Source organism: Apus apus, chromosome 2 (assembly GCF_020740795.1).
Source record: "Apus apus isolate bApuApu2 chromosome 2, bApuApu2.pri.cur, whole genome shotgun sequence".
NCBI lineage: Eukaryota > Metazoa > Chordata > Aves > Apodiformes > Apodidae > Apus > Apus apus.
The window spans coordinates 133,693,388-133,719,893 of record NC_067283.1 but is presented as its reverse complement, the minus strand read 5'-3'; the positions used below and the strand labels follow the sequence as shown (position 1 = coordinate 133,719,893).

The 26,506-nt window shown below is 40.6% G+C and overlaps 1 protein-coding gene across 4 annotated transcripts in view; it reads right to left on the bottom strand.

Annotated features, from left to right (window-relative positions):
* CPQ (carboxypeptidase Q) overlaps positions 1–26,506 on the bottom strand; it is a 153,856-nt gene extending 127,350 nt beyond the window's left edge. The window contains exons 1-3 of one of the 4 annotated variants that reach the window (XM_051611177.1): positions 26,248–26,446; positions 25,026–25,131; positions 3,484–3,940 (exon numbers count right to left, since the gene is read on the bottom strand). In XM_051611177.1, coding sequence (XP_051467137.1) covers positions 3,484–3,910 — 427 coding nt within the window. In that variant the 5' untranslated portion in view covers positions 3,911–3,940; positions 25,026–25,131; positions 26,248–26,446. Of the gene's footprint in view, positions 1–3,483; positions 3,941–15,834; positions 15,905–25,025; positions 25,132–26,247 lie in introns of those variants that run through there. The other 3 variants (XM_051611175.1, XM_051611178.1, XM_051611176.1) reach the window with 3 other exon arrangements.

Genomic DNA, 26,506 nt, shown 5'->3' with positions numbered 1-26,506 from the left:
GGGCAAATCCCAGCAAACCAAATAAATGGACAAAACTCTGTCCATGTCGTATAAGGTTTTCAACTTAGAAGACCTTCAGGAAGACACACTCCTTGTAACCTGAAGTCAATACTGGCATGGGCTCCACAACTAAAATATTACTACTATTTAGGGCTTTCTGTTCCTGCCCCAAAGGATGTGCAATTTTTTTCTACACACTCCTGTGGTGTATGCCCAAATGGAAAGTGAGCAGCCTCAGCATGTGCTCTGGCCATTGGGTCACTCTTAGAAAACACTGGTTTGAATTTCCATAGACAGAAGGCAAAATAAACCCCGAATTTCCAACATCCAAAGCCAGGTTTCTAGCCATTGTTAGGCTGTTGCCATGTTAATAATGAGCCCTTCAGAGTACCAGCTTGGGGACTTGGGCTCTAGAAGAAGCTCTGAAAGGACCAGGGACCATCACATCCAGCATGAAGCACTAAGCACATCCAGAAAGAAACAAAATTTTAAGGTTCTGCCAATGTTTCTTATTTTCTTAGTTCACTGGGTCTCAAGCCTTGGTGCACATAATGAGAATGGAGGAATACAGGACATAAATGAGAGGATGAGAAAACAAGAAATGGTCTCCTGTACCTCCTGCTAGGACAGGGGAGTAACCCACTCCCATCTTAACCCCATCCCCAGATCTTAAAAGCCATAAAGTCCAATCGATGCTATCCTCTAGCTCTAAGTAGGCATCAGTAGTGTGAAGGAAGGGACCTGTCAGGGCTCTACAGAGACAGCGGTTTGTAAACTCACAGTAACAAAATGTATCCTGATGGGAACACTAAAGCAAACAGTAACTATCAAGTTAATACCGAAAAACCTGCAGTGATCACCTGCACAAGTCCACTTTAGACGCAGCCCTGAAGGATAAACTTGCCCCTGGGCAGAACCCAGGTGTCAATGGCCCGATCATTGATCCGACATCTGAAAGCCAGATCTTGGCCTTTAGCACATGCCTCTGGCAAAGCTTGGCATGACAGCAGTAGGATCCCTCTGGTTTGATCCCATGCAGCAACGGCTGTGCAATGCCAGGAGAATCAGCATTAACATCTCATATTGCATTACATTATTTTGATTACAGGATGACTCACACTCCCACAGTTTCTTGGCTAAAACAAGACAAATCAGAACTGTCGATATTCCCTCGCTGAGGGAAATTGTTCAAATATTTCTGATGTGATTTAGGGCAGCCGCCTATCCCCTTCCCTCAGGAATACAGCACAGTGACACTTGCTGCTTAGCACAGAGGGGGTGGATTTGGGAATTAACTCCTCAAAAGTGATGAGGTGGTGGTTTTAGTAGTCTAACCATGCATTTTTTATTCTGAGGTTGGGATGCTTTAGGACAGGCGCTTTTCTGAGCAGCACACCTTGCAATTCCCTTGCTTGGAGAGGATGGTGATGAGTGGCTCTCACCAGGCGTTTCCGTCAGCCAGGCAGCCAGTCCAGCAATTGGAAGGAGAAGAGCCAAGAGCTCACCAGGGACCAGCAACCCCGCATAACCTCCTCCTGTCACAACTTGCACAGACTGAGATGAGACCAACAGAAATCATCATAGCCACAAACAGTAGGATAGATTTTAAGTCATAAGGGAAGTAATTTAATCAAAATTATTCCACCAAGTGTCAGAAACTGCCTGCTCTTCTGTGAGAGATCTCACTGTCATGCAGTCTTCTAGCACCAACACACAGACTTCCTCAGACACGTGGCAGAAGTCAGAGGAAAGTAAAAAGGTGAGGAAGAATAGTATGGGGGGGTGGTTTCACACTATTCAGTATACGCCAGCACTGGATAATACAATCATCTTCCAAGATATCACTAGCCACAGGTACTAGCTCAACCATCCAGTCATCAGTATACTAAAATCTCTACAGATGAAAAAGGACACAACTAGTCCCTGTGGGCATTTTTAAACATGTAAGTTCAGTATCTCTCTAAATGAAAAAAGGCAAAGCTAGGAATAAGACAAGTCAAGTGCAAACAACTACACAGCCAAGAAAGGAAACTGAAGAACAGGCTTCTCAGATGTGAAGACCTTTGCCAAGATTAAATTGCAGGTTCTCTTTGTAGGTTCAGGAACACTTGTTTAACACCAAAAACACCATTTCAATTTTAGCTTCCTTTTTAAGAAGCCTGGCTTAGGACTGGAAAAGATATAAAATAAGTTGTAGGTTTAACCTTTGTTGTAAATATCCTATCAAAGCACTAAGCCTTATACATATAATGGGATAAACAGATATTATTAATTGTTTTAGTTTTGTATTTTAGGCATGTGTTTACCTGAAGATGACCAAAATACCTCAGACAAAATTTGCAGTAGTAGTTTCCCAAAGCAAGTAAGATTTATTCCAGACATATCCTAAATTACCTAGTTTTATTTTGTTGTATTTTAAAGGGCTATATATATTTTTTCTGAACAAAACAGCTTTTATATATTATTAGTTTCATTTCAAACAGAAAACTCACTATCACAAAAATTTATAATTATTTTTAAAATTATGAGCATCAATGTTATCTTTTATTTCCTACACTAGATTTATGTTCTTATAAAGGAGTAAGAATGCTTTTGAAGCAGTCTAGGAAGGAGTCTATTGTTATTTATGGAGCGTAGTCACAGAAGGCGGTTATCATCTGGCCTTTAAACAGCAATCCTGGCCCCACATCAATATGTACAAAACTAGAATCTTTCAATTGGTTCATTTGCAAGCAAGCTAACATTTTGGGGCTCTAAACACCTGAATTTTGCTAAGCCCAGCTAACAACAATTCTTGTTCCTGAAGTAATGTATCACACATGATTCACTAAAAGGCAACACACAGTTCAGTAGCAGGTAAGCGCCAAAGACTTCTCCGAGCATGAGTGGAGAGAAGAGGGAGGAGGTGGAAGGAAGGAAAGGAAACAGATACCAATTGCTCTGCTTAGCAAGGGGCTGGCACTTTTCAAGCTCGGCATGAGATTCTCCTCCTCTTCCTGCTGTTTTGTTTTTTTGCCAGAGTGAAGTGCTGAGCCTGGCAGGACAGGGCACAGCAAGAATAGCAGAAATCATGTGTCAACTCAACACGCCGTGGAGGACTTCTCTGGCTAAAACTAAAAAGAAGAGCTGGAAAACCCCAGATCACAAGAACAAGTTGCCCACCAGCCTCAGCGGAGGAGCAGAATCTTTGCAAATGAGGTTCAGTAGTGTTAAACAAAAGGGTATAGATTTAATGGGGAGTTCAGGAATCAACTCTTAATTTTACAAGCTGGTTCAATCAAATTGAATTAAACTAAACTGTAATATTCAAAACCACGTCACAAGAAAAGTCTCAGAAAAATAGCATCTTGTCTTGCAGGACTATTATAGCAGTAAGAAAACTTCAGTTTGTACATTGAAAAATTGAAAAAAGTAGGTGTTACAGGTATAAAACAGTTTGGGTAAAAAAAGCAACTGATACTTAATTCCAAAGGAAAGAGTTACCTTCTGGAGGAGTTGAAACACTGTTCCCAAGTCCCAAAATAGCAATGCTGTGATTCCTTGGTTCCAGCATCATTGCAAACTCTTCTCCTCTTTCCCAGTGTGGTACTTTCACAGGCTCCAGATGCACATTTTCCAGACTGTCTTCCTGCAGGGCACTGAACATATACTTGATGGCTGCATCTAGATTTTTTGAACCGCTGAGTCTAGGTCCTATGGTATCAGCAAAAACTGCTAATCTTTCATAGGATCTGTTCTGAGCTTTTCCATTAACAGCAAGATCAATAATAGCTTTAGCAATATCAGTATAGACAGCTATCTCATTTTTTATGTCTTTAAACGTTTCTGTGTAAGCATCATCTCTTCTCAAAGACTTCCCAGAATACTGTGGTAATAAATTCATGAAAAATATTAACAATAAGAACTTCATTTTTTCTTTTCTTTCTTTTCCACAAATAGCCTGTTGAAGACACAGAAAGAAAAACAAAATATTAAAAAAAAAAACACCAAAAAATAGATATCAGCAATGCTTTTTGTTATTTGGATTGGCAGACAGAACAAAAAGAAATTAAATCAGTTTATCATGCAAATGCTTTGATCAGAACTGGCAGGAACGTAAACTTAACTTGCAGACACAATTACTGAAAGCAAATGAAAAAGATACTTGGAACACTGGACACAGTCTTTGTTGTGGTCTTCAGAAACATCCTTGGAATGCTGCATCTCTTTAAATAATCACATCCTTCACTGAATCAAAACCCAGAGCTTCTCCTATCTAGGAGGAGCTTTGCATCTCCTTTCTGTTAGGAGCAGGATTTACCAAAAGTGCCAAATCAAATGTCTTCACACAAAACATCTGGACAAAAAAATTCTTAAACCATTCATGAATAAACATGCTTCTTAATCTGTATCTTCATAATCAGGAAAGCACTTTCTTTGCACTAGAAAGATGTCAGAACAATTTAGATCCGATGCCGCCACGAAGAAAGCATGAATTTCTTCACTGCAAAAATCCAATGCTACTAGAGAAACACAATTTATTAACTGTTCTATCTCTTAAAGACTGACTTCAGCAGCACTGTAGAGAAGTGCAGCACCATCGGTGCTGAACCTGTGTTGAATACTAAGAGTTATTTGTGTTAACACTTCATAATTTATCCTTTTTATCATTAAAAGTTCTCATTTTTAAGTTCTTACAAATTTCCAATCCCATAAAAGCAACAGTTTGTCAATACTATTAACTGAACTGACAAAAAAACCCCTCTGAGATCAGCTGGATCAGTTGCAAAGCTCTTTTTTAACACAGGAAGTCTGATCACTCAAACCCAAAATATAAAGGTTCTTATTATATATACAAAAGAAAATGTAATTGTTTCATGTTCCTTTGAATTTGAATCAGGCTACAATTTGAATGATAAAAATTAGCAGTAAGAAGTAAGGCCTTTAAATCAGCTCTATGGCTGCAGCTACTATGAGACTTAAAAAAACAGTGACTAGTTACACAGAAGTGAAGTCACAATTACTACTAGCCTAAAAAGATTTCAATTCAGAACTTTGGCCATTTTCATGGACTTGCATGGAAATAGCAACATTTTAAAAATTTGCCTTAAAAAATAGTAACACTGAAGGCAAATTTTAATCTCTACTTAACAAAATACATTTTTCGTAGAAACAATTGTTCAACAAATAACAAAAGACTAATCAGGTGGTTAATACTGATAAAATCAATCTACCTTGACTTCAGCAAAGCTTTTGACACTGTCTCCTGTAACATCCTCACTGGGAAACTGAGGGAGTGTGGGCTAGATGAGCAGACAGTGAGGTGGATTGAGAGCTGTGTGACAGAACTCAATAGAGGGTTGTGATTAAGGGAGCAGGTGTCGAGTTGGAGGCCTGTAACTAGTGGTGTCCCCCAGTCTTGTTCAACAGATTCATCAACAACCTGGACAAGGGGACAGAGTGTATCCTCAGCAAGTTCACTGATCGTACCAAACTAGGAGGGGTGGTTGACACACCAGAGGGCTGTACTGCCATCCAGAGTGACCTGGACAGGCTGGAGAGCTCAGCAGAGAAGAATCTAATGAGCTTCAACAAGGGGAACTGTAGGGTCCTGCACCTGGGGAAGAACCTCATGCAGCAATATAGTTTGGGGGTGGACCTGCTGGAAAGCAGTTTTGAGAAGGATCTGGGAGTGCTGGTCGATAGCAAATTATCTGTGAGCCAGGAGTGTGCTCTTGTTGCCAGGAGGGACAATGGAATTCTGGGTTGCTTAAGGGAGGGGTGGCCAGTAGGTGGAGAAAGGTAATTCTCCCCCCCTACTCTGCCCTGGTGAGGCTACATCTGGAACACTACATCCAGTACTGGGCTCCCCAGTTCAAGAGAGACAGGGAACTACTAGACAGAGTCCAGAGGAGGGCAACAAAGATGACTGGGAGATTGGAGTATCTCCCTTATGAGGAAAGGCTGAGAGAGCTGGGACTCTTTAGCCTGGAGAAGAGAAGGCTGAGGGGAAACCTTAATGCCTCTAAGTATCTAAAGGGTGGGTGCATGGAGGATGGAGCCAGACTCTGTTCAGTAGTTCCCAGTGACAGGATGAGGGGCAAGTGACAGGATGAGGGGCAACAGGCACACACTGGAACACAGGAAGTTCCATTTAAATATGAGGAAAAACTTTATGGTGAGGGTGACGGAGCACTGGAACAGGCTGCCCAGGGAGGCTGTGGAGTCTCCTTCTCCGAAGCTATTAAAAACCTGACTGGATGCAGTCCTGAGTAATGTGCTGTAGGCAACCCTGCTTTAGCAGGGGAGTTGGACTGGATGATCTCTAGAGGTCCCTTTCAACTCTGACAATTCTGTAATTCTGTGATAAAATATGGGTACATCAGACCTGCATGGCAGAAGTATTACTAAAAGCTTTTGATGTCACATTTTCCTTCTCCCTTCATTGTATTTCTTTAATATTTCTGAAGGGCTATAACTCTTCATTAATAATCACTGACCGGAGGAATCATGACAATATACTCATCTTGTATTTTTGGTTCATGATGTTCTATCCATACAGAGACACAATACAAAGGTGGGGGGGAAGTGCGTGTGTACATATATACGCATGTATTTGCATATTTTATATCAACATATGATATTCACATGCAAAATACAGAAAATCCTCCTTTATTCTCAGACATTTGGACTCTACAGGAGCTTTAACTATGGACTAATTCTCAGTCATTTTACGGAGTATGCAAATTTCATAATAACCAAATAGATTTGTACATTATAATGCCTGAAGGGAGCAGAATATCTACCTCTTCTGACCACCACAGAATACTGATTGCAGGATACTCCTGAATTAACACCCACCACTAGAAGCCACACAGTAAACCAGCAGTTGACGCAGCTCCTGAGAGAGTAAAGGTGCGGTAACACCAGTTTTGTGCCTATGGGAACACATGCCACAGTTGTATTCAAAACTTCTGCAAGCTCCATTCTGAATTATCTAAGCTAAGGAACCATCTTCACCACCCATGTTTGTTACAGTGAACCACAAAATAGATTAACTCATGTTAATTTTGGACTATTTTCCAGTATTTGCTAAAAATGAAAAAATAAAGTAAGCTTTTGAAATGATCAGGTTATAGTAACAGGCGACAAATTCTGATTTCACATCTAATACCTATCTTTTCCTATTTCCTCTCCTGTCCTTTATTAGTTTCAGTGTGTTTATACTTCCACCTAGAACTCTTTGTCTCAATGTAGGTTATAGGGACAACTAATTAGACTTGCCCTTGTTCAAGAAACATGTTAAGATAAACAAGAATCTTGGAAATACAGATTTGTTCGGTAGTTTGTACAGTTGCCACTTCTTATTTTTTCTCAGGTTCTTCTCACTGACCTTCACATTCCTTGTCCAATTCCAAGTGGGCTCTGGCTTTCCTAAGCCCATGCATGCATGCTCAGAAAGAATCTCCATATTCCTCACGAGGCCACCTGGGGGTGTCCCTGGTTCCACATTCTGTACACTTCCTTTTCATGTCTGAGTTCTGCCAGGAGCAAGCTGTTAATCCATGCAGCCCTCTTGGCATCTTTGTTTGACCTCCTGCTTGTTGAAATGGACACTTCTTGAGGAGATGCTTAAATCTTAATGAGCTTTCTTGGGGACCTCTTCCATCTTCCAAGCCCTTATCCCACAGGTTATCAAGAAGAATTCTGAAGAGGTTCAAGTCTTCTCTCCTCAAGTCTGTGATTATGATTTTTGCCTTGCTTCCTGCTCTTGGGATCCTGAACTTCACTATCTCACGGTCACTGCAGCCAAGGCTGCCTTCAACCTTCATACCACAAGCAGCCCTTCCTTGTTCAAAGTATGAGGCACAGCAGAGAACCTCTCCTTGCTGGCTCCTGTTAGCTATGTCAGAAAGTTACCATAACTGCTCTCTAGAAACCTCTTGGATAGCTTATACTGTGCTGTGCTGATCTTTTAGCAGATATTCGTCTGGTTAAAGTTGCCCATGAGCATCAAGGACTCTGAATGTAAGGCAACTGCCTGCTATCTACAAGAGGACTCATCTACTTGTTTTTCCTGATCAGGTGGCCTAGAGCAGACACCCTCTGCAATGTCATCCATACTGGTCTACTCTTTAATCCTTATCCATAAGCTCTCAGTTGGCTCATCATCCACCCTCAGGTAGAACTCCAAGCACCCCAGCTACTCTCTCACATAAAGGGCAACTCCATCTCCTTCCCAGCTTGTCCCTCCGGAAGAGTATGTATCAATCCATTGCAGCATTCCAGTCATGTGAGCTATCCCACCACATCTCTATGATCTCAACAAGATCACAGCCCTGCAAGTGCACACAGATCCCTAACTCCTTGTATTTATTCCCCATGTTCCATATATGAGTGTACAGGCACTGAGAAGCATGGATTTATCAAAGGAAACAGAAGAGGCAACCCACAACATTTTCATGAGAACTGTCTGATCAGCTCCCAAAAAGAGGTGATGACCCATGAGGTATTAACTCATAAGATGCCATCTGAAACACTGGCTATGCAATGCAGAATTAAGACACAGAAAGAGAGGAAGCATTAAACCACATTTCTAGGATCCACAGACCACCAGAAGAAAAAAAAAAAACAACAAAGAAAGAAAAAAAACACACACAAAAATTTTGGAGTCACCAAGCCTAGCTCTTATGATAACCACTACAAACTGCAGGCCTTTCATCTTTCATAGGACTTTATGGGTCTATTCATAAACAGCAAGTTAAATAGTATCTTTAGCAATCTAAGAATACTAAGCTATTCTCCTTAACTATTCCAATGCTCCTTAAATCCGAGACCAAGACAGCAACAAATTCTTCTCAGTGAAGTGTCTTTTTTCCAAAAGAACATCAAATGTCATCTGTGATTTCGTATAAGCATGACAAATCTAGACATGGCAAAGGTCTCACACAACCAGGAGCAGAAGACTCTAGGGTTATCTCAGGACATGGACAGAACTGTAAAAAGCCTTTTACAGTCTGAGTTACTGTTTATTTGTGGTATACTATACAGAGAGCATTGGTGTATTTTTATTGCTAAGCTCAGTACTTTCCCCATGTTCCTTCCCTTTGGATCAGTTAATTACATGGTCACAGACATCCTCTGCTACAGACATCCGTAATTTTCTCAGGATGACCATGCTCATTCCCTGACTTTTGCCAAGTTCAACATTCACAAAGAAGCAAGCAAGATAATCTAATTTCTGCCATAAGACAAATTCTTGTTGTGTAAGACAGAAAACTTTGTAGAGTTAGTTTCAAAAACTTAAGGTTTTGGGTCTTGTTTGTTTAAGGGTTTGCAAAATCTACCAGACAAAGCTGACAGATTTCGCTGTCAAGCAGAAAGCACAGGAGGATTGTTTAATTAGCACTGGCAATCTCAAAGAGCCCCGAGCTACCAATTTCATGAATTTTTTCAATGGATAAAGGAAACCAGAGTTATCATTTTTCCCTTAACTAAGAAATGCTTCCTTTGCTCTTCCTGGCCTCATTCAACACCAGTGGCATCCTCACTCCAAAGGCTGCCCCAGAGGAGCTGCATTTAAGAACTGCACTTTTCCAGGAATTTCCCACTGAACACTGAGAACAGACATGTTTCCACAGCTTTTGTGGCTGTAACATACACCCCCCATGCACAGTGTTTCACTATCTGCCACTGCATTGTAAAAGGAGCACAACTAAATTAAAACCCTGGGCAAAGACATAAGAATGGGAACGTAATTTCTTCTGCTTTCCTTGAATGGTTCAGCATAATCTGCCCAAGAGCTGGCAGTGTTCAGAAATAACTCCCTGCTAGGTAAAGTAACATCATAGTCACTTGAACCACAATACAGGAATCACTCCAGCACTGTCTCAGTGAAAGAACAGCACATCTGCTGTCCTAGTCTTTGCAACATCAAGTTTATTATCCCAGTGAATCATCTGGGAAAAGAGACTACTGAGTTTTGCACATCTCCCTAGTTAGACTTAGCAAACATGGCAGTGCCAGCCAAATTTTAAAAAGTATGACAGTCACAATTGTTTGATGCATTAAATTATCAACAGAATTTCTTCAGAAGTTCAGAGCAAAATGAGATAGGAAGAAAACACACTTTCAGAAGTACAGTTCTTTCTCCCAGGCTTATTAATCCAACTCATTTGATGGTTCTTCAGTACAAAACAACCATCTCCTAAACTAGGGTATGAATCTGGGATTCTCTTTGCCCTTCCAGGAGGCAAGAATGCTCATTAGAAGGTTTTAGCCCCTCTATTTTTTTCCCTGACCCTATACATCTTGCATGCATGGAAAGGACACAGAATGGGCCCATTCCAGCCTTACCTGAAGCCTCAGGCTCAGGATATTCTCCTAAAAAGTGGATCTCTCAAGATCATGTAAAAAACTAAAATTCCCACCTTCCACTTCTTCAAAGGGACTTCTAATCACTGGCATGTGAAGTGAAAAGTGGGAGCTGCCATTGCTTCTCTCCCTTTTCTGAGCAGAACTGAAAGCCCTTCACATACTAGACACTGCATGTTTACACCAGACAAATCTGATGTCTTCAGAAACTTCAGCAGGGCTCAGGGCTTAATCATCCCCAGTATCTCCTTTGATATCTTAAAGGATTATATAGGCTCTCAGCTTTCCAGGATTAAAGACTACACTTAGGAAGTTGTGGTCCAAAACGAGTACAAAGCTAAAATGCATAATTTAACATGGCTCCAGTTCTTCTAGCTTCAGGTGATGCTGAGAGGGGGCATCCAGATATGGCAGTACCTGGATCCATCCACAGAAGGAGGGTCATGGTCAGAATATAGTCCATTGAAGAGAGAGATTTCTTCCGGCAAAATCCTAATTGAGCATTTCAAAAGGAAAGTCTGGAGCAAGGAAGACATGCACTCAGTGGAGGTTAGGGAGTATTTAAACAAACTGGACATGTGTAAATCCATGGGGTCTGATGGGTTGCACCCACAAAAGCTGAAAGAGCTGGCTGATGTCATTGTGAGGCCACCCTCAATTGTATTTGAAAGGTCATGTTACTCCTATCTTCATGTGCAAGATACAAGCTGTGGGGACCTACAGGCCAGTCAGCCTCACCTCGATCCCTGGTAAGGTGACAGGAGAAAATCCTCCTGGAAATTATTTCCAAACATATGAAAGACAAGATTCAGAACAGTTAGCTTGGATTTACCAAGGGCAAATAATGCTTAATCAACCTGATAGCCTTCTAGGACAAAATTACCAATTTCGTAGCTGAGAAGAGAGCTGAAGTACGGGCTGGACAAGCAGACAGTGATGTGGATTGAAAAAAGGCTGAACAACCAAGCTCAGAGAGTTTTGATTATTTTTACATCTAGTTGGTATTAATTAGTGGTGTTCCCTAGAATTCAATACTTGGTCCATTACTCTCCAGTGCATCTTCATTAATGATACAGATGCTTGGACAGAGTGCAGCTTCAACAGACTTGCAGACGATATGAAGTTAGTAGGAGTGGCCAATGTACAATGGTTGTCCTGCCACTCGGAGTGAATGGAGAAACAAGCAGGCAGGAACCTTATGAAGCTCAACAAGAGGAAATGAAAAGTCCATCATCTGGGCAGGACTAACTCCCATACACCATGACAAGCTGGGACCACCCAGCTGGAAAGCAACTTGGCAGAGAAAGATGGTGGGGTCCTGAAGGACAAGCTGAGCAGGTTGCCCAGAGAAGATGCAGATTCCCATTCCCTGGAATTGTTCAAGGCCAGGTTGGATGGGGTTTTGAACGATTTGGTCTAGTGGAAGGTGTTCCTGCCCATGGCATGGGGGGCTGGAACTAGATGAGATCATCATTCTAACTGGTATTACCATCATTAAAATAATTGTAATACAAATCACTTAAATTCAACAGACAGGAAAGAATGATAAGGTAAAAAAAATCTCAGATGAGAACACTGTCTACAGCAATCACATAACTGAAAAAGGAGCAGAGGGAACAGAAATAAGATAAACAAAGCTAGACCAATGCTTCTTCTCCAGTGTGAAAAAACTTTCCCCAAATCCCAGTTGAAAATAAAGACAAAATTATACAGAGAGTTCACAAGAGTCACAGTTATGGAAAAATGAGTAAAGAAAACAAGAAACTGAGGATATTAACCATTTATTTGCTAGAGATCTGCTAAATCTGCAGAGTATCTATCAGCTTCCTAACCATGTACCATTTGATTTTCCTCCAAGGAATGTAGGAAACGTTGAAATCACACAGTGGATTTGATAACATTAGAGTAGACTGAAAAGCCCCAGGGTAACAAACTCACATGCTGCAGAGTGATGTCTGATACATTTAATAGCATCTGAAAGAAAGTTTGTTGTGACAGCTGTGGAGTAGGATGGCTGGAAGGCTAGGTGGACTTACTAAATGAGGAGGAGTTTTCTGCCTAAAAATAAAGTCACAGAGTTCTTCCATCAATTAGAAAGATAAGAGGGGCGGAGGGAAAACTTTATGATCTTGAAGAGTGAAGCAGAAAAGCAGACATTCCTCACAGACTGCTTTTCCAGAACTGTCAAGATTCCTCACCTGGGAGAGCATTTAATCGGTTAGAAAATCTCGGCTTTGGGAACACTCCCAGTCAAAGTCATTAAAATGAGCCTTTTTACTTCTGAAGTTAAGGAAAGGAAGAGTACAACACAATATGAATACAAGACTTCAAATATAATACAAAATCTTGTTACTCAGACCAAAAAGACTGAAACTCCAAAGGAATCAGCAAATCATGATCTGTTTTACCAACTTCAGAAGAACCATCTGGATTTGCTACAACTGAAGATACGTCCTGAAATCCTTGAAAAAATAAGTGTGACCTAGAAGTGTATGACCATATATGTCCAGGTAGTGATATTAACTTATGTGGACAGAATAGCAAGTTAAATGTTTAAAGACAGCCAAGGATTAAGAGAAAGTCCAAATCTTCCCAGAGATGTTGCAGTATTAACTCCTCATCTGGCAAACAAAAAAGTTCATACCCTACATATACGCTGTATGGTGGAAGTACTATAGCTTTACATAACAAGGAAGCAGTAAAAGGAACCACATTTTACTCTTTCTTCACTTGCAAACCTCAGAATAGTAGCAGGCTACTTTGATATAATCTTATTCAGTAGCTGCTGCTAAAACAAGACAGCAATAATCCTGAAGAATCACACCATAATCTGTGTACAGGGTATTCTGACAGCGAAGCTACAGAAAGAGTCTTATATCTCCCTACGAAGTAGTGAAAGACAAGACAAAAAATAAGTTTAAAAAAAAAAAAAAAAGGACATTTATCACCAAATAATGCCTAGGCCACGTAGCAGCTGATATTATTACTAAGGAGTGTTCAAAATACAAAGAGTTCTCGAGAGAGCACATTATCTTTTCAGAGGCGAAAGACAGGAAATCAGTGGGATTTTTATATGAGAACAACCAAATTGAACAGAAATATTCAATGAAAGAAAGGCAGTTAGGAAACAATGAAACAAAAATATACAATGTTTTTCACAATACAATGAACGCCGAAGTCCATTGGTAATGCCAGCTGATAAGTGTTGAAAGACAACTGGTGCAGAGGGGGCAGGAAAGATTATTTTGAAAAATTAAATCAAGACATAACAGAACAGGGTGGCAATTACTTTATCTGGTATTTTGATATTCAAATTCAGTGCTACTTCCTTCAAGCCCCTAACTATTGCTCTAGTAAAAAAAAGACAGGTTGCCTTCAGACACAGAAATACTGGCTTATAAAAAATATATATATATTCACACACACCTATTCTGAGACAAAACATTAGTGGCCTCTTGCTATTTCAGGGAAACTTTCTTGATTGTAAAGGCCCTTGGGATAGACACATCTTCTGTCTTTGCATGAAATTAATATATAACTGAGACATGAACTCTTCAGAACCACATATTTTTCTTTCAGCCTCTCCTACAGGAGAAAAAAATCCATTTTTTATTTAGACAATAAAACAACAGAAATCGTCTCTTACAAACTCTTCTGTATTTTCTTTATTTTCTTATCTGAGGCCATGAATTAGGCTATGGAAAAAAATGAAGTGCCCAAGAGAGAGAAACAAGAGGCCACAAATTAGGGGGCACCAAAGGCAAGAATTGCCAGTATGGATCCATACTTTAACATCTATCACCCAAAATTCTAAACCTAGTTTCTTTCTGAAAACACATTCAACAAGACATCTTATATCCTGTACTTACAGCTACATTATTCCCACAATTCTGATGCTAAATATTTTCTTCCTGAGTTTTTATTGAAAGACCGGTAGATTGTATTCAGCCAAAGGCTGAAGGCTGTCTTCATATCAGAATGTATGAGCTATTATCAAATGATCAACCCATTCCTCTGAAAAGCTGTTAAAGCTGATGGATGAACCTTGTAACAGGAGCAAACCAAGTTTTGTTAACAACAATCAGTGCATGGATGTGACTGTTGCAAGCTGGTCTGCCAGCTCCATGAAAGCTGAAAGCCATCAAAATGCCAGGTATCTGGCACATGCAGGCACCTTTTGGTGCTCCTCCAACAGAAGGCTCTTCAGTCCTACAGAACACATGTACGCTATGTTGCTCCAGATTTTGGCCAGAAAATACAAATACTTTTGAGTGTCTCCTTCCAACAACTGAATCTGTTTTAAAGGTTACTATACACTAGTATGGGTTGGGATATTTGCCAAAATGAACCACAAAGATAAGTAACCTTAGTTACTAATTAAAGGAGTTCAACAAGCCAAGTTTTCTGATTAAATGACCTGTCTGGCCTTAACAAAAATTACACCAGATGATAATCTCACCTACATAAGTCGTATAGCACTAGAGAATGATAAACTCAAGTTAAATTCTTAGCATTTCCATGCATTACAAGAATAGTTTTTCTCTATGACCACACACACCTCTGCTTTGTATATGGAACAATTTTTTCATATTAAATCAACAAGTTCAGAGAAAAGTTGTGCACATTATTAAATTCTTCAAAGAGAAAGGCCAGAAAAGGCAAGACCAACATGTTCAAAAATATCCAACCATTTTAGATATTTTACTCCAAACACCTATAATCTAATTTTACAGGCCGTAAGTAGCACCACAATTCCAAATAAGTCAATAATTATTCAGCATTGCTGCATATGATACAATTTCCAGAACAAAATAGCTAATTTTTCTAAACATCTTTTTTATTTGTTATTTTTTTCCAGACAGCCTTTCTCTACAGTCACAAGAAAAGGTATGTTCCTCATACACCTATATGATTCAATTGATTTTGCAAAGCTAAGAAATACAGTGAACATATTCCTAGACTTGTTCAGAAAACTTCATAGTCTAGTATTTTGCCTCCCTACTGTAAGACATGCCCACTGAGTCTTCACTTTCCAGAGCAACAGAGGATCAATTTGTAAATGCAACTAAATAAAAAAGGCAAAATACCAATAATTTCTCATTGCAATTGACAGAAAAATGATCTTTATGATGCAAATATTTCTTTATTTATATTAAGGGTGGGAAAGGATATTTATTTCAATGAGATATGTAATTTATTATTTTGTCATGCTCACTAGGGAATAATACTGGTACTCAAATATCATACCAGAACATACCAACATCAGAAACAAACTGTTACAGTTCAGTGACAATGTACAATAGGGCCCACCATCCCACCACAGACTGCACTGCAATGTACAAACAAAAGCAAACTTTAAAAGTTTAAACATTCAAAAAAAAGGCAAACAGACTGTAAAGTAGATAAATACACTTTACTTAGGGAGCTTGACAGAAAACTGGTTTTCAGCCAATTTTAAAAAATAAATTAGCAAAGACAGACCTCTTCCTGATGTTGAGGAAAGCTCCAACACCATTTCTTCATCAAAGCTACTCCCCAGTGTAGCACTCATCTGAACAGAACACAACAGTTACCATGTATAAGGCATTTCTGGTTCTGCACTTAAATTTTAATTAATTTTTACTGCCATTTAAGAGACAAAATTAAATAATTTTGCTATTGCAGGACAAAAAAGTCAGTTATAACAGCAGCCATCTATCAGTATTGTTGTTTTTTTTTTTAATTTCAAGTATCTCGTGGCATTCAACAGTCTCAGTTAAGACTAGAACTCGCAGTGCTGCACTGAGAAAAACATGCCTTTAGGGCCTTTTAACTACAAACAGACAGAACAGACAAACATTTGGAAGAAGAGGGACCCAGAAGTGACATTTCCAAAGGATTCAGTAGCCACATGAAAGATATTTCAATTAGTATGACCGCTCAGTCCCTTTCTCCTGACACTACCAACAGGAGTTGGTCAAAAGTTTGCTGCAGGGAAGCAAATGGCCATATTACAGAAAGCCAACTGGAAAACAAAGTGTGTGGGGGGGTGGAAACACAAAAACAAAACCACCACCACCACCACAAAACCCCAAAGAATGTACCAGAGAGTAAACAAACCAACTATGCAGAGAGGGCAGTGACAAATGCTGACACCAGTGAGTCTGGGTTAAGCCACTTCTATTTTTCTAGTCATGCAATTCTACTTTCCAAAGTGAATTTTTAAGAAGTCTTTAAGCTGCGTTAGTATTTTTTTAAAAGAGGATGGCAAAATAGTTACAAACATAAACAAGTACTGTATCTGGTATATTAGTAATAAATATCTGAAAATGTCTGTTCTTTACTTTTGTTCTCACACTGACACAACTGGCATGTTTCTATCCAGAATTCTCATTCAGTGACTCAGAAGATCCATCATGCAGGTAACTTGTGAAATAGCTTACATTGAGCTTCTACGGGGTAGCACCCCTTAGATAAGTGTCAACAATTTTCTGTGTAGACAAAATGTCTGCTTGGGAAAATATGTATGGGGAAGCCCAGATGAATAAGATTTTCATATGAAAGCACCTCAATGCAAAATTTCAAGATAATTTGAATACTTTGTTCCTAGATATACATCTGGCTGCTACAATGTCTTAAAACTCCCTTTGGTTTTTAATGGGAAAGAGAGATGCACACTGCTCAGAACTAAATAACTGACACCTGAACGAACGCCAATTTCCCAATACCTTTTGGCTGATAGTGAAGAAACTTCTCTCTGAAGCACTGTAAAAGTGACACCATAAACCTGAGTGGAGGTTCTAAGTGAACTCGAGTCTAAAGGATTGAGTTTATTTCTTACTATCAGTAGCACAGAAGTATCACTGGGGAAAGTATCTGTATTAGTCATTTATTAAAATATTTGAGTGCAGGAACATTGGACTGACGGCATCACAGATTATATGCTAAATTTCCCATTTATTAAAATACTTAAACAGTCAATTATCTAAAGAGTTGAAGGTAGAATATCCCTATAGTATATGTTGCCCTTGATCAGCAATTTTTATGAGTCTTGAAGCCAACAGTTTAGAGAAAGCTCTTCGTTGTTTTTTTTTCCTCAATTTTTCAGTAGGGAAAGTCTTTCGAAAAAATTCAAAATAGAACAGAAAAAAATAGAACATAACTGAATTTCATAGATTTTAGATACTATTAGGTAATTGTCCAAGCAAAAAGAAATCACTTAATTCTTCCACATCTGTACCTTCAGGGATACTACTGAACACACATGCAAAAATACAAGCAGCAGCTTCAGAATAAATAAGAAGTACCACTGCCAAAACACATTCAGGAGCTTTCCAAAATGGCAGAAAATATTTGTGAGAAGGAAAGTAATTTAATGAACCGTGAAACTCCTTTTTCTCAATATAATTGTTGTTTGAATCTCATGGTATTAGAAAAACAAATGGAGATCCACCCTTTAAAATCCTCTCAGGTTCTTTGTTCTAGTTGCCAAACTATCTGTGGTACCATTTGTTTGATTCAGATGCTAACAGGGTCTTGGATGTGACAATACAAAAGCTGATTTCTACTTGACCAACAAGGGAAGATACTGGTTTTGGCAAACATAAGCTAACAAGTACGTATGTATGTACGTATGTATGTCATTTTCTGGCATTCATTTTACCACATCTGGCACACATTTTACAGCATCTACAACACTACTAAAGACAGCATGTGACCAACAATCTCTCTGCAAATATTGTTAAGACCTATCTCTGTCTTTGCACTGACATGATTCTGATATTGCACCTGACCAATACTACTCAGAGATTATATATACTATGCCAAGAAAGTAAAAATAGCCAAAAGTTTCCTCCTAAGTCTTAACACTTTTGGACAGTATATACCACATATGGCAAAGCTGACACGTAGGTGTCAGCTCTTAAATACCAGAGAAGTCTGTATACTGGCCATCTTTGAGAAAACCAGAGCATCACTGCTGCCATGAACAGGCCCACCTGAGTGACTGCACTTGAGCTCAGGACACACACAGGGACTCTAGCCAAGAAGAGCCCAGGGAGCCCACAGCTGCACTTCCAGACTCCATATGCTCACCCTATCCTTCTACTATTGCACATGACAGTCACAGGCTCTCTCTGGGTCTGCTGGTGGAGTTACGCCTGAAACACAGGAAAAAGTGAAGCTATTTAGACACTCTTTAAACTGCTGTTTAGGTATAATGTTATCAAACCGGCAGGGACCCCTCGTATTAGGACACCTGTGGCTTTTAGCCTACTTGTTAAATATCCCTCTGCATGCTTTGGGAACCTCAACTTTAAGTGTTTCTAACTCACAGGACCAATCACTAAGGAGACAAAAGTGTGCACAATCAATCCACTTAGAGCACTTTACTTTGATTCAGCTATAAGTGGTGATACTCAAAACCACACATTTGCCCTGTCAAAACTGTGTAAAATTCAGAGGGCTTTATCCACAGCACAAGTAGGGAGACTATTTAATATCTGGGGCTCTGGTGATACTAGTGTGAGGAAAAAATGGAGCTTCTGCCTCCTTCAGTGAATCAAGATGTTGCAATGTCAGAGTCTTCATTAATTAAATGCAATTCCAAATTAAAATGAAACTTGGTTCTGATTTTAACACATGTATCAGCTTGCAAGCAGGAGCAACTAATGAGGTAGAGTTCACATAAAGTCACAACTGCTTCTTCATTCAGAAGCAGCCAAAAAGTCATCTTTGACTTCTCGATACAGTGCTGCTCCTTTCAGGACAATGGTCTTTCCATGTGTGCCCACACTTTCATGAGTTAGGGTGACTCCTCAGAAAGCTCCTCTTTGAAACAATTTAGAAGCCAGGTCAGGACATAAGAAGTGCTTTGCATAAGGAATTACATAGCAGTCCTGCTCCCCGACGACAGTGACTTCCCAGCTATCCGTTGGAATGGATCTGACAGCAGCACTAATCCTACACCCCTTACCTCACATTTACCAACAAGCCCTATTTGTTGAGTACTGAGTACTTAAATATAAACACCTGCAGAGCTGGCAAGGTCAGCAAGAATCCTACATTCTTAATTCCTAGATTAGGTTTTTTTCTACAGCAAAATTACCTGCTGCTCTCAGAAAATCAACTGAGCTTGCACAGACCTCCACCACCTGCAATTGCAACAATGCTTGCAGCTCACAGCCCAGCTGTTACCTCACCACAGCTGAAAATGTTTTCCAGGAAAAAAGCTATTAGCTGACTTCCATACTTCCTATGCTGCTTGTCTGTAGGTACAGGAGACATTAGACAGAATGTTTCACTTAGACAATTTTGGAAGCCTGCACTAGACAGGTGCCTACTCTAGTTATTATTTATCCTGTATGCATCCACCTTTGTATACAGTTCACATACTGATAAGCTCCCAAAATAACATTCTTCAAAGGAACTTCCTCATGCTCCCATTCCTGTTTGCATGCTGCTCAACCAGACTGCATGTTCTGGATTTTCAGAAAACAGGCATCTGAATACATTTAATTCTAATACCACTGTCCCACGAACAGTGAATCACCATGTCTTCCACCAGTACAATAATAAGAAAAGCCAAAGGAGATACACAGCAAGTGAAAGGGGAGAAAAAAAAAAATCAGAAAATTTGACTGCTACTTCCCCAAAATGTTAATTGCTCTGACTTTGGAAAACCCTTGAGACCTGCAAATACAAGCTGGTGGGACTGACAGGAGTGTGGTGTGCAACACAATGATGAGATAGCTGAGAGGGCTGTACCATAATCACAAGAAAATGGCAATCTAATTAAAACAAAACAAAAAAACTATAAAGCAATTTTTGTCATTTTGTTTCACAAATAACATTAGACTGGGGAGTATGATGTCTAGAGGGAGAGGAGAGAAATAATTGTTAGCAGTGTCAAAATTTCCATACTAGAGAAAGTGCAAAGTATTTCTTGCTTACCAGAAATGAAATAACTCATGCTGTTTTGTCAGAAGGATTATCTTACTCAAAAACAATATTCTGGGCAAAAAAAAAATCAGACCTACTCTGAGCAATGAGAGTACCACTAGCAGAAACACCACTTAACACTGGGCAATATATTTTCCTTTAGGGAAAAAGACTTGCAAAGGAGTTTCCAGCTCACCTACAGCCAGATGTAAACACAGACAGATAATCATACTATTCTGACCAATTTTGCCAATGCAACAAAAAAATTAATTTTCCTGGTCAAAATGTAGATCTGAGGTTGAAGACACTGTTTTCAGCAAACTTTTAAGAGCTGTTTTGACTACTCTCTCTAAGCTTCTTGCAGTTTGACCACTTTCTCCTCTCAGCACCACATTTCATGGAACAGTCCAAAATCAGACAACTACCAAAAAGCCTCGTATTAACCACCTGTATCACACAGGCTGGGTTTGGCTATGTCAGGTCTTTCTCATAATCACAACTGTAGTGTACACCAGACAACACTGCAAAGCAAGATGTAGCTGCTGACTTGGGCAGCATCACTTGCTGGAAATGAGAATATCTGTTCTCAATTGGTTGTTCTTTGAAGGGCAGCTACAGAGATACTCCTGCTCACTATCACCCTTTCTGTAAGTTTTCAGCTGTAAGAGGTTAAGTCCAAAATCAAGCACATATCACAGACTGCAGTAGTAACGTGTATTAAAATTGTATATTTTACCAGCCTATGAACTGGGTCACAAGACTTGGATCAGTCATGGCATATATTCATCCAGGTGCCAGCTACTGTGACTGCCCTCCAAATTGCCATTCACTTGCACCAGAACCACATCCATATGGTCAGGCAGCAAGTCGGTTCTGGGAACCAATCCAGTGAAAAACCTTTACTCTTTGTTTGCAGAAATTAATCATGAGCATTAGTACCAGTAGGTCATTCCCAAAGAGAAAACAGGGATGTACTACTCAAAGGAAGACTGGACCGTGGCTGTCCCTGCAGCCTGAAGAGCAGACAGCTCTGCTCTTTTCACCAACTCCTCTACCTGGGTGAGAAAAGCTGGCCAAGGGACAGGTGGGTGGCTGTGGCGGAAACCTCCATAGCAGCTGCAGGTAAATTAGACAGGGGCAGCAACTGCACAGCCTATTTCTGAGACTTCTTTGCTTCTGAAAATCCTCTAGGGATTCCTTACCCAACAACTATTTCAAGACAACCAAATGGAACAAGTAATTAAAATCAAGTTGACTCTGTTTTCCTTCCAGGGTACTTCACAGTGCATCGCTAAGGTAGAAACTGCCTGCTGCAGCACTGAATAAATTACCTAGTAATGTACTTTTTTACCTTACCTAATTGTCATAAAAGAAAATGTTAATAGCCTATTGCAGTATATGATCAAACTGAAAGAAATGAGTAACTTACCATTATTTTTGCTTGCAAAGCAATACAGAATTTCATTAAACTAAAACTCCAAGTGTTTTTGCAGCAGTCTGCCATGGAACAGCACTTGTGTTTTTATGGTAAACATGACAAGAGAGAGCAATAGAAGGTGAGCCCTGTGATTCAGAACAGCAAAAATCAACAAGATCAGAAACGCTAATCTCAAAACCTGTGGAGAGCAGAAGGGAAAACCATTACAAGATAAATCAAATTTATGCTTTGGTCTTCAAAAGTTACAGATAAAAGGTGGATGGTTTCCCTACGGAATCTATTGGCTCAGATGTCATTTTGAGGCCTCAAAAAAGCACATTTCTTCCTCAAATATCTATTGGCACATGCATAATACTATATAAGCTCCTTTTGTGGTGCTACTTGAAATACAAAATTACTTTTGACTCGTCTTATGTAAATTCACAGTCAAGTGGCTCCTCTGAAAAAAACTAACAAAAAAATTAAAGGCACAGGATAGCAATATACATGTAGGAGATGAAAGCTAGAAAAACTGGGGGAGGGCAGAAGAGGGATCTCATTCCCTTTCATATAGTGTTCTAGCAGGAGATGTACTACCACTACATTTGAGTAAAAGATCAGACACCAAAACCAGCAAATGGGAAAAAAAAAAGAAAGAAAAAAGACCCATGTATACTTAGAATCAGAAATGTTCCTCAGATGAATAATAAAACAGGCTTCACAAGGGTGACAACAACTCTCAGTTGCACAAGATGCTATATCTATGCAGTCACAAAATAGGTTTGGGCAAATCCTGAGCTTGCTGGAAACTGCCACTGTTGCACTGAATACAGGATGGTCAAGTTTAAAATCACACAGAATCACAGAATCCTAGGGGTTGGAAGGGACCTCGAAAGATCATCTAGTCCAACCCCCCTGTCAGAGCAGGGTCACCTAGAGCACATCACACAGGAACATGTCCAGGCGGGTTTTGAATGTCTCCAGTGAAGGAGACTCCACAACTTCTCTGGGCAGCCTGTTCCAGTGCTCTGTCACTCTCACAGGAAAGAAGTTTTTTCTGATGTTTACGTGGAACCTCCTATGCTCCAGTTTGCACCCATTGCCCCTTGTTCTATCACTGGACATCACTGAAAAAAAAAAAATCAACCTTAGTTGTTTATATTCCCTATGATATAAGAAATGTCTATGATAGGTGACCTGAGATTAACCTCCTCTCACTAAGACATAAAGATCATTGATTTAAAATGCTTCTTAAACAATCAAGAATTGAGATAAATTTGACTGCAATTTTTCTTTTCTAAAACAGCATTAGTATCTTTTCAAGTCATGTTTTAAGATCACATCTTTTACCATACCTCTGATTGCAATGGGTAGTACAGAGAAACATTTTGCCAAAATATATAAACAACTTCTTAAGAGATGCTTTTTAATCTGTATGTCTGTTCATTGATACTTTTATCAAATCCCTCTTTGGCAGCAAAAGCACCAAGGGATTTTCACTTTATTTTCTCACACCCACTCTGGAGAAAATTCATTTAACACATCTATGATAGTTAGCTTTAAAAGACTCAAGAAAATATTACTATAATTAATATCAGGACAGAGAAAAAGGATCCAAATCAGCTGGGTGTCTCAATGCTCTCCATTAAAAATAGGTGGGTAGGTAGGTGGGTAGGCAGCTGGGTAGGTAGCCCCTCTGCCCTCCACTGGTCCATTCTGTCTGTCTCAAAAAAAGCAATCAAGCCTCTTGTAAGATTAAGGCACTCAAAAGTATCATTTTTTAAACTACAGGCTAACAAGGTTAACATTTTTCTCAGGCTGACATACAATTTCTTATTCTATTGTAAAAAAGAAACAAAAAAGAGCAGAGCATTCTCCACAGATTCTGACAGAAATACTGACTTAATCAAGTAATTGGCATTTGGGAGATTACGGATCAGAGCTAAAAATTCGCTATTTGCCGTTGCAGTGGAAATGTAAGTGACTGGGGGTCAACTGAAGAAAGAACTTACATCTATTTCAGTACTTTGAGATTACTGCAGACATTTGTTAACAAAAATGTGAAAGATTACTGAAATGCAGTTTTTGACAGATAGTACTTCCTGTCGAGACAGAACAGAAAGAACTTCTGAGTTTCAAGACTGTAATCGTTTTGTACATTTCTACGCACAAAGTACTTTTTTTGAGCAAAATATTTCACCCCTGCAGCTGCTATCTCTTAGATGTACTGCCATCCTTCATCTTCATCCTCCCACAACTGGAAAGGAAGGAAGAAATGACAAGACAAAGTTTTCGGTCTGAAAACAAGAAAGTTGTATATATTATAACAGGAATAGATAAAAGAATCCCATGTACATTATGAGTTTGACAACTTTTATCAACAATAAGAGAGTGTGTAAGATGCTTCCTTTCCCAATTTGGCATTAAAGACATGCAGACATTTGCAAAACTGTGTTATAAAACAAATAAGAATTCATATGAGCTTTTACTGACAGATGTCTCCCAACAGGGGTCAATGCCAGGTTGTCCTTCCCCAGCCCAGATTTGCAATCTGTTCTTATCTGATTTAAAATCTTATTGTTCTGCTGTTCAAAAGAATTATATACATTTTAAACACCAAGAAACAAGATTGGGTAAGACAAAGGCTTAGTATGAATCTCTAAAGCTGCAGTGGCTCTGATCCAAATTTATCTTCATCTGAAAGACTGAAGTTTGGGTAAAGCAAAACTCTTTGCAAGGCACAACTGATAGATGTTATCCAAGACAGCATGGATATGTCTGAGGAAATGAGTAAAAATTTACAAGGAAACAAGGGACATAAAAACTCTCATGGATACCACAGGCTTTGCAAGGTTTCTTTGGGGAACCAACTGTTTAAGGTATTATTCAAAAAAGCAATCTAAAAGAGCAAGGATCAGACAGGACTAGAAGGTGATTTTAAGGACTGATAGCAGGTAAGCATGAGAACGATTTTTAATAAAAGCTTTCATGCTCACAGAAGAATAACTAGAGTAAAACCAAGGCCAACTTTTGTCACCCTAGCTTAAATCTTACACATTTCTCAAGCTAAAATAGAGATGCAGACTAGATAGATAATAGATGTAAGCAGTCCTTCCATTCTCACACAGGAAATCTGTTCTACAGTCATATCAAGGACTGCTCTATAAGAAGAAAATTCCACACGCTACCTTTTCATCAATAGATTACAACACCCTTACAGGATTTTGATACAAAGGGTGATCAGATGTAGAGCAATCTCCAGAAACAGTAAAAATAAATCTAATTTTGAACAGAGTGAGAACCACAGACAAGCAAAAGTTTGAAAATTCAGGCTTACAAAACAATAAATCAGGATTTCAGATGTTGCATGTGTATGGCTCTCTCTAAGCTGGCATTTTGGGTGCTCATGCAGCACTTCAGACAGGTCCCAAGAATTCTGCAGTCTGAAAGAAGAAACAAGTAATCAACAACCAAACAGAAATCTGGTGCTTGTATTCTGAACGTGCTCTTCAGTGGTTCTGAGGGGACTTGTAACTTGTGAAGACACGATCCCTAGATTCAAAAGGCTCCTCTGCATGTAATGCTTCCTTAGAAAAATCTGATCCAGCTTGCAGAACTTATAAAAAAACATGAGAAAATTGTATCTCGCTTTCCTCTCCCTTATATATATTTCACTACTGTATATACATAGACACATATATAAAAGTTGTATATACATATATAAAAATGCCTCTCTTCGTATATACTTTCCCTTTGTGTATCACTTTGGAAAAGGTTGTCTTCGAGGAATAAAGTCCTGTCAAAACTGATCTGAGTACTAGTTACTAGAACTTCCTACGGAACCACTTCACATGCTGGGATCTCCTCACTATGGCATGTGCCGTAGAAGACAATTAACTACCTAATGGACCCATCTGGTGTTTACGGGTTTCAGCCCCTTGCAGAGGTGCAGCTTCCAGCCGGTGCCCGCCGCCCCCCCGCGGGTTCCCACACACCGCGCCCTGCCTGACGCCCACCCCCTCCCCCCAGCACCCGCGCCACTGCCAGCTACAACTGAAGGCAAACATTTCTTTTTAAATTCAGAGGAACGAGAGGGGAAAGCAGGCGGTTCTCGCCGCACGATGGATGCTCCTCTGTGTTCCTGCAGGCTGACCAAGATAGCGTTCCCCTCCGGAGACAGGCGGGAGGCTGGGCCCGGAGCCCCCCTGCGCGGGCTGGGGAACTCAAGCCCAGCGACCCGGAGCAGGACGGGCCCGGCAGCACCCGAGGCCGCGGCGCAGCGGCTGAAGGCCGGGTTCGGGGGGGCGGGTAGCCCAGCACATGCTGGCAGGGCTTTAAGACAAGCCCTCGGGCAAGAGCCGGCGAGGCGGCCGAGCCCTGCGAGGGGCCGACAGCCGAGCCCGTCTGCGCCTCCTCGACCCCAGCCGGGCCGCGGAGCCGGGCCCCTGCGGCCGGCGGTGTGGGCCGAGCAGCCCGCTGCGGGGCCCCCGGGCCCGTGAGGCGCAGAAAGGAGAGAAGAAAAGGAGGAGGATGAGGAGGGGAGCAGAGCAAACACGCACCTTCCCCTTGCGGAGCGGGCGGCGGAGACGCCAGCAGGGCCCCCACCTCCGCCCGGCCGGGGATGGAGAGGGGAGGAGGAGCCGCCGGCAGGGGTGGAAGGGGCCAGGCCGCGGCCCGGGCCCGCCCGTGCCGCCCCAAGGCCCGGGCCCGTGGCGGGCGAGGCAGGACGCGCCGGCGGGTCGGGCCCTGGCGCCTCGTGGGCCCCTCTGAGGGGAGCCGGGCCCGGGCGCCCTCACCCGAGGTGTGGGTGGAGGAGGA